At 41.5% G+C, this 11,895-nt stretch overlaps 1 protein-coding gene across 2 annotated transcripts; it reads right to left on the bottom strand.

Annotated features, from left to right (window-relative positions):
* Positions 1 to 206: 206 nt before the first annotated feature.
* kcnmb2a (potassium large conductance calcium-activated channel, subfamily M, beta member 2a) lies at positions 207 to 11,603 on the bottom strand. 2 transcript variants are annotated; one of them, XM_078172827.1, is made up of 6 exons: positions 11,519 to 11,603; positions 4,543 to 4,636; positions 3,997 to 4,087; positions 3,650 to 3,823; positions 3,184 to 3,379; positions 207 to 1,025 (listed from the first exon to the last, which is right to left on the bottom strand). In XM_078172827.1, the coding sequence occupies exons 3-6, from the start codon at positions 4,053 to 4,055 to the stop codon at positions 741 to 743; spliced, it is 714 nt and encodes a 237-aa protein (XP_078028953.1). In that variant the 5' UTR covers positions 4,056 to 4,087; positions 4,543 to 4,636; positions 11,519 to 11,603; the 3' UTR covers positions 207 to 740. The 2 variants fall into 2 exon arrangements, with proteins under 2 accessions (XP_078028953.1, XP_033507298.2); XM_033651407.2 differs by having other exon boundaries at positions 3,997 to 4,119.
* Positions 11,604 to 11,895: the final 292 nt, after the last annotated feature.

The following is an 11,895-nucleotide window of genomic DNA, read 5'->3' on the forward strand; positions in this document are numbered from 1 at the left end:
CATGAGGTCAGGACAGATATCTGCTATTATATTTTGTTACTGTAATGTCTAATAATTCTTAAACTTTGTAATACCATCAATGCATTTTCATGTCATTGATTAACAGAGGTTAATGGATTCAATAAATATGTTTTTTAACTGACATTTTTCTTTATTTTTACTTCATAAACAGCTTTGGACATCCAAATCTCACATGATGACTTTGGCCCATATACATCTTACGTTCATTTCTGAAAGATTTCATTGTGAGAGACCTGCATATGTTTTTTGGTCACTGAGAGAGTATATTATAGTTTCAGGAAAGTTCTCAGCATTGTTACATTCCTCAACATTAACAACCACATGCAGAGGATATTTTTGGACAGCAGTGATTTCTCCCGTCAGTTTAAATACAGGTTGCCAATGTCACGTGTGTCGTTTATTTTATCACAAGTGTAACAAACTCGTACCCGTAAAACATTTTACAGTGCTTAACCACCATGCAAAAGACAGTCCTAGTTTTCTCTGTATAACAGCCTGTTATACATCTGACAGTTTCTGCCCTGGAACATTCAGTTCACGTTTAGAAACAGTCACATCCTCGATCCGGAGAGAAAGCCAGCTGTTCCAAACGCCTCAGCCGAAGAGGAAAGTTTGCGAGAGATCACAGCAAGGTCGCTTGGTTGAAACAATCTCTTTCATGTCATACGTCCATCACCAAACCGCCATGTGTTCGGCATTGACAGCTGCTGCGTTGCATTTCACCTCTTGATCTTCCCTATCTCTTCGCACAGTCTGGAGAGGTATTGCGTGAGCTTCACCATGACGATGATGAGGGCCCCTCCCATGAGCATGCAGGAGGGCCACAGCAGCGAGTGGAAGATGACGCTGTAGTCGTACAGCCGCGTCAGGAGGACGGTCTCCTGCTGCTCGCTGGGGTCGTAAAAACAGGGGACCTGCTGGTTCACCTTTAGACGCTCAGAGATGTTCATGATAATGACGTGCATGGCCAAGCTGTCCTTCTGGCACCTGGGCACATAGAGACACTGCAATGACAGGTTGAAGGACACTGAGGTTATCTAGAGGGCAATCAGTTGGTCAAAATTTCTGTTGTGGTTGTGGCTGCTAATCCTTCATACCCCCCAAAATAACCATTTGTATATCAATTAAGGATGTCAGGTTGGGTTAATTTTGCTTTGGGCTACCATCATTCATGGGGCGCTAATTCGTAGGATATCATACAATCTATTGTATGAGGACATGTTGCAAGTTGAGAGGTTGTATCAGGTGTTATTTAGACATATGTTTTCTACAATTCGACAAATAATTTCGACACCAGCAGTTTTTGGCAGGTTTAAAGTATGATTCACGAGCACACACTAACTGATCATCTGTTGAAAAACTCAAAATCTCAAACTTTGACACCATAAATAACTAATTTGAGACAAGAGAACTATCTGTAGCCCAGTTCACTGTAAACCATAAACCTTCTCTAGCCACTTCAGATCTAAGTGGAGTCCTACAGGAATCAACAGATGACAAGTCAGACAGCTGGTAGCTGCTTGCTTTGCTGCAGTTCATTGGCTAACAAGCGGAACTAGCTGCTAACAGCCACCTCTGCGGCCTCGAACTCCACAAATCCATTCAACAGCTCCACCATCTGTGGTCAGACTCAAGAGTATGCATGTATAATATGATGTTAATTCCACTACAGAAAAGACTTGATGATCACTAAAATTAGGTGGGGAAAAAGGTGGATATATCAATATCAATATCAATATCAGTTATCAGCCAAATGAGTTGTTATATATCAGCATATGGATATCGGCAAAAAAATCCAATATTGTGCATCCCTATTTTAGAGGCTTCTGATACATACCGCCAACTATCTACTGGCATTTACCAGACTGTTGGCGCTCCGATCAAACAACCACTCATACGGCATTAGAAAATAATTGCAAGCAAAGCTGTTCTTGTCGTCCTAGTTTAAAACATTTGGAAATACATGTCATAAAGTAATTTATCATTCTGTACTCCTCTCCTCTCATTATGCATGTCTGATAACTCACCACTAACTATTTTTTCCTACTCATCAACTAAACAAAACACACATTTCATCGTAGTTCCATCAACTGTTTATTTCAGCTCTTCACCTTGTCTTCAATGTGGGAAAAAAAGGTAGCTGATGAACATTTTTCATCATAGTTTAATTAAGTTAACACTGCACACAAAATTTTGGTGGTTCACATTATTACACTTCGCTCCCGTTTACACTGATTTGAGCTGTTGACAATTGACTTGTTTTATACGCTATTTCTCGTTGTGTTATTTGATGTATGACTTGACATACGCACATCAGATTGACGTCCATGTTTTCCTAAGCACATGCACTGAGAGGCATTAAGATCAGAAGCTGGGAATATCAACGTAGAATTAGCTAAGCTCTGCCCCTTTGTGATGGTCCGTCAAGTTGTGGGAGCTAGCATGGAGCCCACACTGTAACTAACTGCACTCCCTGAAGAAATATTATCATATTTATGGGAAAATGAAACAGTGATTCCAGAGAGAAGCAGACAGAGGGGTCTACAGTCTGTGTTTGAAGGATATATCCAGGATGTCAAACTGACTTAGCAGCAACTACAGGTTAAAAAGACAAAGATAGTTAGAAGCTAAAGCCGAACTATAGGCTACAGATCACAGCGTAAAAGTGAACCACCACATCACTGCTGATCGCCACAGAAGACGATGAATATAAAGGGAAACTTTGCCGATATTGAACCAGCTTTGCATCATCGCAGTGTGTGCAGATGAACAGTGTTCCCAGCCACTGGAACTTTGCCAGTGGAAGCCACACACTGCGATGACCCCCTTATACTTCATTTCATCAAGAAGTCTCCCCTTCTGAATTCTTCGTTCACGGTGAAGGCATGCAAAAAAAAAACCTTAACGTTTTCTTTAAATATTCAGCGTGACATAGGGTGAGTGATTGCTATACAAATGGTCATTTGCGGGGTTAAGTAGTCCTTTCATTTTACAGTACTGGATACATCATGTATCATCTTTCAGCTTGACCAGGTAAAAATCCTATCAACTGACATTTTCTGAACTGAGAGCAGAGTAAGTCCACAACCAGACCAACAGCAATTGTCAACATTTGAAACGGTTCAGTAATTTTCAGTATTTTCCCTCTGGCACTGTACTCACTTCAGAGCTAGTGTCCTGGGTCTCCTCATTGTGAGATAAACGGCTGACACGGCCCGTGTTATTGACGCTCACGTAGACCTGCAGACAGGGGTATTTGGAGACTCTCCAGCAGTCTGACCCACAGTTGTAGGAACAGTTCATGTCTGCTGTGACCGTGGAGTTGAGGACAACACACACACCCTCCTCTGTCCACACACTGTGTTGACATTTAAATGAAGATCCAATTTAATGCAAAAAAAGAAGCAGAATACATTTCGGGGGGATCACATGCTATGAAAGGTATAATTTGTTCCTGAAAATCTGGTTTCATAAAGTATTCATTTTTGCAATTTTCAGGTTGAGAGAGCACTGAGAGCAGTTTGTCAACAAGTACATCTGATGAATAAAACATGCTTCTGACAGAAATATTAGCCAACTCCTTTATAGGGTGTAAAGCAAAAAGACAATTCAAACAACAGGCCTGTACCTGTCTGCATAGGAGCGTAATAAAGTGATCCCCAGGACAAAGTACATCATGACTGAGGAGAGGATCATTCCCAGCCCCAGGAGAATGGCTCGATCTTCACCCGCCTTTAAAGCCGTCACTGTCCTCTTCTTCCTGTCCAATAAATCTACCTCTCGAAATTTCTGGTAGATTGACCTGACAATGAAAGAGATTATTCTGTGTATCTTTTAAAGCTACAGTGAAAATATTATGACATAAAAACCCAAGTGCATGATCAGGAAGAGTTTCTCCCTGAGCCATGGTTGCCCCCATTTCCCATTTTGCAATTTAAGTCAATTTTTAAGCCTGAATTGGTCTGAACCTGTTACCTCCTTTCATTTCCTCTGCTCGCTCCAGCTGTATTTTTGGTCCCCGCCACAAAAAACATCTTTCTTGATGATCCACGTCCTCCTTTGCTTCCTGAAGTGGAACGGAAGGATTGCTGAAAAGATCTGTGAATTACAACCAGTTTGTTGCCATGTTGAGCTGTCCGGAAACACTAACAGACACTTTCATTTGCCAGCATCATAAACAGATTTCCCAAGTCACCAGTTACAAAGCAAATGTGCAAGATGACAAATCATACTGTACCTTTGATGCATGGCTGCTGTCAAATTCACTAATTTTACAAATATGTCCAATTTTGCACAAAATGATTATTAAGTATACGCCTCTGCTGATAGTCCTGCAAACAGCAGCTCCTGATTATGAGAGTGTTATGCAGTGTTGGGACAGGAAGCAGCCCTGATATAGTGGTCTCCACCAGGTAAACATCTCATTTTGAACACAAAGAAACGCTACAAAGGGTAAACAAGGTGACAGATAGCCACGGATGAAAGGTGTTAATGCTGATGAGGCGCTCATGAAAAACCTACCTGCTGTATCCTGCACACTTCTGCTGTCAACACAAAGTCATTGGGTGCTCTCTTGGCGCAACGACAACACTTTGCCTGTGCCTCCTCTCGCTCTCTGCCAGTTAGAAAACACAGAATTCAATGCTACACATGCAGCTTTGGATCCATAAATAACATTAGCCTTGATTTGGATGAAAATTAATGGGCGAGTGAGACATTATGAGTTATTTGTTGTGGGTCGCCAAAGGGTTAGTGTTGACGTGAGGGTCGATGCAAACCCACTCTTGAGATTGTCGGGCATTTCCTCCAAAACACAATTTAGAAAAATGTATTTATATGGCCACACTGTGGACTTATGTGTGGTCATCTGCTCATATATTGAAAGGAAACACCATCTGAATTAAGAATTCCAGTATATTATATCCATGGCCAAGGAAAGTTCAGTCAATATTCGCTGTGCTCTCCCAAAGCCAGAAACTATCCATTCATCCATTTTCAACCACTTATCCGAAGGGGCAGCAGGCTGAGCAAAGTATTCCAGATGTCCCTCTCCCCAGCAATGCTTTCCAGCTCCTCCTGGGGGACCCCAAGGCGTTCCCAGGCCAGATGAGATATGTAATCCCTCCATCGTGTTCTGGGTCTGCCCCGGGGCCTCCTACCAGTGGAAAGTGCCCAGACCACCTCTAACAGGAGGCATCCTGATCAGATGCCTGAACCACCTGAACTGGCCCCTTTAGAAGTGAAGGAGCAGAGGCTCTAGGGTAAGGGTAAGGAGGGTTCTAGGGTAAGGAGCTCGGACATCCGGTGGGAGCTCTATTCCAAGCTCCCTCCGGATGTCCGAGCTCCTTACCCTATCTCTAAAGCTGCACCCAACCACCCCACGGAAGAATCTCATATCAGCCGCTTGTGACCACGACCTCATTCTTTCAGTCATTTCCCTGAACTCATGATCATAGGTGAGGGTTGGGACGTAGATGGACCAGTAAATTGAGAGCTTTGCCCTCTAGCTCAGCTCCCTCTCCACCATGAAAGTCCAGCACAGCGTCCACCATCACTGCATTGTCGCATGCTCCATTCTACCCTCACTCATGAACACTGTCCTCCAAGAATCCCCACCTTAACAAGGTGGAAGGGTTTGTGTGTCCCCATGATCCTGGGCTGATAGCCCCTGGTAGGGTCTCCCGAGTCAAAGTGGTCCCAGGAAAGGGGCCAGACTAAGAGCAGTTCAAGAAGACCTTGATGAAATGGCACAATCAGGAAAAGAGTATCTAGTCTGGTATGGGGACACCAGGGCCTCCCTTTGGAGCCAGGCCTGGGGGTGGGAGCTCGCCAGCAAGCAGGGCCGGGCCTTCAGCCATGGGGCCTGGTCGGGCTCAGCCTGAATGAATAACATGAAGCGGCTGCCCTGTTGGCCCACCACCTGCAGGGACTGGCATCAGGACCCGGTGCATTGTGTGCTGGGCAACAAACAGGGATGGAGATCCAGACATGCTGACCCTGGTGTCGCATAAAAGCTAGAAACCTTTTTTTTTAATTAACAACATGTACATGCACAAAACAGAAGGTTAATTAGCATAAAAAATGTATTTGAGAAAAGCCTTCAATTCTAGGATAAAGATAAAAGTTTAGGGATGTGATTTAGAGAAAGTCTGTACATGAATATAAAATTTGGCATTTAGAATGACAAAATCAATTAAATATTCAAGAGCGATATAAACTGGATTTTCATAATAACACATTATATCCCTGAGGTTAACGGAGCAGGCAGAGTTAGAGGTTTTAAAGAATTGAGATTCCAGATGTGTTCAAAATCTTTTGGAAATTTAACAATCAAAAAAGATAGAAAAGTTTCTATATTCTGCTGGATCTGTGGCCTCCATCCAGTTATTTTACATGTCAGTACAATACTGTTTTCATTTTGCGGGGGCTAACAACCTTCCTAGAGTGCAAGAAGCAGAAAACTTAGAAAACAAGCCAACAAGTTCCTCTTGGATGAGTAATTTTCTCATTGTACTACATTCCCAGCTGCTCGGGGGAAACGTTGCTCAGAGACATCCCCCATGTGACAAAAAGAAATCTGAAGGAAACCATAAATGTTATCTACATTTATGGTTTCCTCGAAACGCTCCACACAGTTTTGCATACATACCCACAACAAAGGGTCACACACTTGAGTTTTATGGCCTGTCTTACAACTTTCCTATTTTTCCTGCTCTGTAAAAGAACACTGAACGTTGCCACTTGAGTGCCTCAAGTTCCACACATGACTGTATTGATTTCAGCTAAATAGGGACACGCACGCTTTCAGACAGGCTGCCTTAGTCCTTGGGCCAACTTGTTAAAGGGGTTTGAGAGCAGTCAGTTTGTAGATGTGTCTCACGTAGGCTGGACTTACAGTGGCAGGTGACTTCCTACCTAATAACCTATAAGGCAGTGGTTCTCAAACTTTCTGAATTGTTTCCTCTGAACAGTGCAAAACATTTTTGTTAGAATCACACAATGAAAAATGTCAACATGATTATGCTTGTTGTGGCAGTTTACAGTAGTTAATAATTGCACTGAAAACAGGAATATTGAACATAAAATGTGGTTTGCCAAACTAACATTTACATTTTTATTGAACGAACCCCCTGCAGTATTCCAAAGTACCCCTGCAAGAGCCAAATATGTCCTTTCACTCAGCACACATTAATTGTATTTACCATATGTGTACACTGGGTGGCGTTGTATTGGTATTTTTGGCATTAATGTAAAAAGGAAGGACTGACGTTGCCGTAAAGTGTTTCACCTCGGAAGGGCAAATGGTTTTCCACCGCTGTGGTGCAGAAGACTGCACAACGAGTGGAAAGTTGTGTGTCCAGTTTGGACGACAGATAAACAAATTGACATTTATTCAACCGTTGTTTGCTGGTGTTAACAAATACAATGATTGTTATGTAACTGGAGCCTGCAGTTCGTTTTCTGAACACAACCAAGGAAGCTATGGCATCAACCGAGGTAGGCACGTAAGCCAGGTCAGGCCAGGTGAAACATCTCAGTAGCTGCAAGTAATAAACTTAGCTCCTACAACCCCTAGTTGTGAAACAGTGTTATAAGGGCAGGATCATAGACTGTAAAAATAATGCACGTAGCTACTGTGATGTCACTCAATAGTTTGTTGACTTCTGTTTTAAAGCCTTGGGTTTGGTATGTCAGCTGTTGCCATCTTGGAGCCAGAAGTGACTATATTTGGATGAAATCCGAGGACACAAGCAGCCCACCCTTAATTATGCGTAACTTTAAGCTTTAATAAAATCTAAACGGGTGAGTCTAATAAAAATTCACCCTCGGTACAGTTGTCATGAATCTTGAAATTAGCTAGCGACCAAAACCGTGTTTTTTGCACCAGGCTGTAAACATGTTTATTTCCGCTGTAAAGTTGAGCATTGTAACATGAGGGTCTATGGGAACTGACCGGCTTCTGGAGCCAGCCCCAAGTGGCCATTCAAAGAACTGCAGTTTTTGCCACTTCTATGTTGCCGTCAATTTTCAGCCCAGAATTTTGCTGCATAGATGGGATGGACAGAGACGCTGTCCTTGCAGTCTCACAGCTTTTAGCCTGACCTCACTCGGACTTTGGAGTTAGCTTCAGATAAAGGAAACACATTTAAAACATTAAAACAAAATCTTCACAATGTTAAATATGTATTTTCCCACATCCAACATTGTTCTTTTCATAAAGTGGTCTTATTCTCTGCAGTTTTGTCATTCAATCATTTTTTTCCTCAATTATCTAAACTGACAGAGGTGGAGATTTTATCCATTTGAGGCAATAAAAAAAGTTAATTCCATCTAAGTTCTTGAGACCCCTGGACATCTGAAATTGTTAAATTAAAATGGCTAAAACTTAACTGAATCAGAAATAGTATAATAGTCATAGGGTGAGTGGTGGTTCTGAATGACAGTCACCAACTGATTTTGCATAAATTTGCGTCCCTCATATCACGGCTTATTTAAAAAGCTACTGAGTCTGCAGTGTCAGTGCCACATGAAGCACTGGAGGGAGACAGTCTTTGTGTGTCTGAGGAGGTGCACTAGTGTGAAACTGCTTACTCCAGCAGGAACCTATTGTTCACATTTTCCTATTATCAGTTTAATGAACTAAGTATCCTGAGCCAGAGGCAGATAGGATCAGCCGACCTCACTGTATATTCTTTATGGCTGCGTCCTTGGTTCATATTTCTTCCAGCTGCCTCTCTCCTATATCATGAGACTGAAAACGTGACTCAATGAGTGATAAACCAAAATGGCATGTGGCAGATGATATAACTGCAGAGCAGGTGTTATCTCATACATTCAGTGGATGGATCACTGAGTGGGCCCTCCAGGGTCAGAGGGCCTTTAGAAAGTCTCTTCATCTCCAGTGTGAACTAATCACTATAGTTCAGCTGTAGTTTTTCAACCAGCAGCAGCATCTGAGAATTCGGTGTCATCTGCAGAGTGTCCCCTAGAGACTCAAAACAACTACAAAGAGACACAAAACAACCACAAAGAGACACAAACTGACTACAAAGAGACACAAAAGACACAAAATAACTACAATTAAATGTGAAACAACACAAAAATGACTACTGAAAGATGCAAAATGATCACAAAGTGACGCAAAACAACAACAAAGAGACATATACTGACTTCAAAGAGACACAAATAACTACAAAAGACAGAAAATAGCAAGAAAGAAATGTGAAACGACACAAAAATGACTACTGAGAGAGGCAAAACGATCACAAAGTGACGCAGAACAATAACAAAGAGACTCAAACATACTACAGAGAGATACAAAATGACTACTGAGAGATGCGAAATAGCCACAAAGAGACAAAACTGACTAGAACGAGACACAAAATGACCACAAAGAGATACAAACATCAGCAAAGACGCAAAATAACTACAAACAAAATGTCAAATGACAAAAAAATTACTACAAGATGCAAAACAATCACAAAGTGACGTAAAACCACCACAAAGAGACAAAAACTGTCTACAAAGACACAAAATAACTACAAAGAAATGTGAAACATAACAAAAACTACAAAGAGATGGAAAACTATCACAAAGTGATGCAAAATTGCCACAAAGAAACAAAGAGACACTAAATGACCAAAAAGAAATACAAACATCCACAAAGACACAAATTAAGATATGAAAAATGACATAAAAACAACTACTAGGAGATGCAAAGCGATCCCAAATTGACACAAAACTACCACAAAAAGGCAAAAACTGACAACAAAGAGACGCAAATCAACCACAAAAAGATGCAAATTGATCAGGAATTGACACAAAACAACACAAAACAACCACAGAACAACCACAAAGAGATAAAAACTGACTACAAAGACTACTACTACTACTATACCTACAAAGAAATGTGAAACACTACAAAAACGACTACAAAGTGATGCAAAACAGCCCCCAAAGAGACAAAAACTGACCACAAAGAGATACAAATATCCACACAGACACAAAAAAACTACATAGATATGTCAATTGACACAAAAACTACTAACAAGGGATGCAAAATAATCACAAAGTGACAATAACCAACCACAAAGAGACACAAACTGACCACAAAAAGATGCAAAATAACTACAGAGACACAAACTGACTACAAAAAGATGCAAATTGGTGTGGAAGTGATACAAAACAGCACAAAACAACCACAGAACCACAAAGAGATAAAAACTGACTACAAAGACAGTTATTATGACTACTATAACTACAAAGAAATGTGAAACACCACAAAAACGACTACTAAAAGATGTAAAACAATCACAAAGTGACTCAAACCGACCACTAAGGGAGGCAAATTGAACACAAAGAGACTCATACTGACTACAAAAACACAAAATACCAACAAAGAAATGTGAAACGACACAAAAACGACTATGAAGAGATGCAGAAAAAATCACAAAATGATGTGAAACAGCTAAACAGAGACCCAAACTGACAACAGAGAGACACAAAATGACCATAATGTGATGCAAACGAGCCACAGAGATCCTTCCATTGGATTTAATTGAGCTCATATTGCCTGAACATCATTAAAATAAACTAAAAGTGTGTGACATATAGAGACTAAGTCCAACAGCTCAGATCTCCTCCTGCAAATTTCTCTTTAGCACAGAGTGTGTTTGCTCTCACATTAACAGCGCTGTGGAATTCAAAGCCCGGCCTGCTATCAACACGCTCTTTGATGGAGAATGTCTCAGGATGTATTTTCTGCCTCGTCCTTTAAGTGATTACTGCCTCCTTGTCAGTTGTCCTGTAGTGTTTGGTGCCTTTAAAACAGTCAAATGCTTCGCTGCACAGGACCAACAGGTGTAGCAGAACAGTAAACACTTACCTGAGGTGCACACATGGTGCAGATTTGGAGCGGGGGTGGGGGGCTTATTTAGAGCATGTGTGTTTGTCTCCCCCCGTGATAACATGAAAGTAGCAGAGGACTTTTATTTTGAAAGAAATAAAGATATTTATGCCATTAACTGCATATCTCAAACATATTTACATGCAGTTTCTATTATTCTACACAATGTCAAAACTCAGTCATTCATTTACAATCTAATTTTGAGTATTTTGCAGTTGTTTACTGTTGTGTTGTTCCGTAAAAAACAGCCTGTCATTATCATCCAGTTGAGATTTATCAATGCACTTGATAAAAACAGATCTTCCACTGCAGATCAATCTAAAAAGCCCACATTGCAGCTCAGTCTGAGCCCTCATGAATCCATTTCTCATGTATGAGACTCAAACTCTTTTGTATTCTCAGCTCCGTGCTGTGTGTTGACCTTCTGTTGTGGGCTGGATCTTTTTTGAGCACATACAATCTCAGTGTTTGTCTGTGGTGCCTGTAATAATCTCTTGTCTTTGCACATCCAAATTACAGTAAGCCCCAGCTTTTATGTGTGCGCCGAGCTGAAACAGCAGTGGTAATTATGTGCAATCTGTGAGATCCTACCTCTTGTTGCGACGTTGTTATGATAATCCAGACTTTGGGCTACAACTGTCAGCAGTGGCTCTCCAACGTGGTCTCTCCCAGGGACGGCAGCTGGCTACCTCTTATTTAAACTCTTTCCCCAAGTGAACAGAATGCCTGCCATACCTGTGTGGGTAATATGAGTTCCCCATACAATGTCGTCATGCTTAAAATGAGTATGGGTCCAGCACAATGACTCTCCACTGTACCTCCAAATAACTGGCCCTGACTGGCTGGACTGTGGGCCTGGTGCTATGTTTGTTGCAGGCACTGCTGCACATCCGCAGAGGAATTCAGGAGCAGTTATTTCAAACACCTCTGTCTGTCCATGTCACAAATGTACTGTATGTATAGGCAGC

This window comes from Epinephelus lanceolatus, chromosome 12 (genome assembly GCF_041903045.1).
Source record: "Epinephelus lanceolatus isolate andai-2023 chromosome 12, ASM4190304v1, whole genome shotgun sequence".
Classification (NCBI taxonomy): Eukaryota; Metazoa; Chordata; class Actinopteri; order Perciformes; family Serranidae; genus Epinephelus; species Epinephelus lanceolatus.

Coding starts and splice junctions, on each gene's coding strand:
- kcnmb2a (XM_078172827.1), bottom strand. CDS start 4,055: ATGTTTTTTGTGGCGGGGACCAAAAATACAGCTGGAGCGAGCAGAGGA. Junction 3,380..3,649: donor TTACGCTCCTATGCAGACAG/GTACAGGCCTGT, acceptor ATGTCAACACAG/TGTGTGGACAGAGGAGGGTG. Junction 1,026..3,183: donor CCCAGGACACTAGCTCTGAA/GTGAGTACAGTG, acceptor CTGTCATTGCAG/TGTCTCTATGTGCCCAGGTG.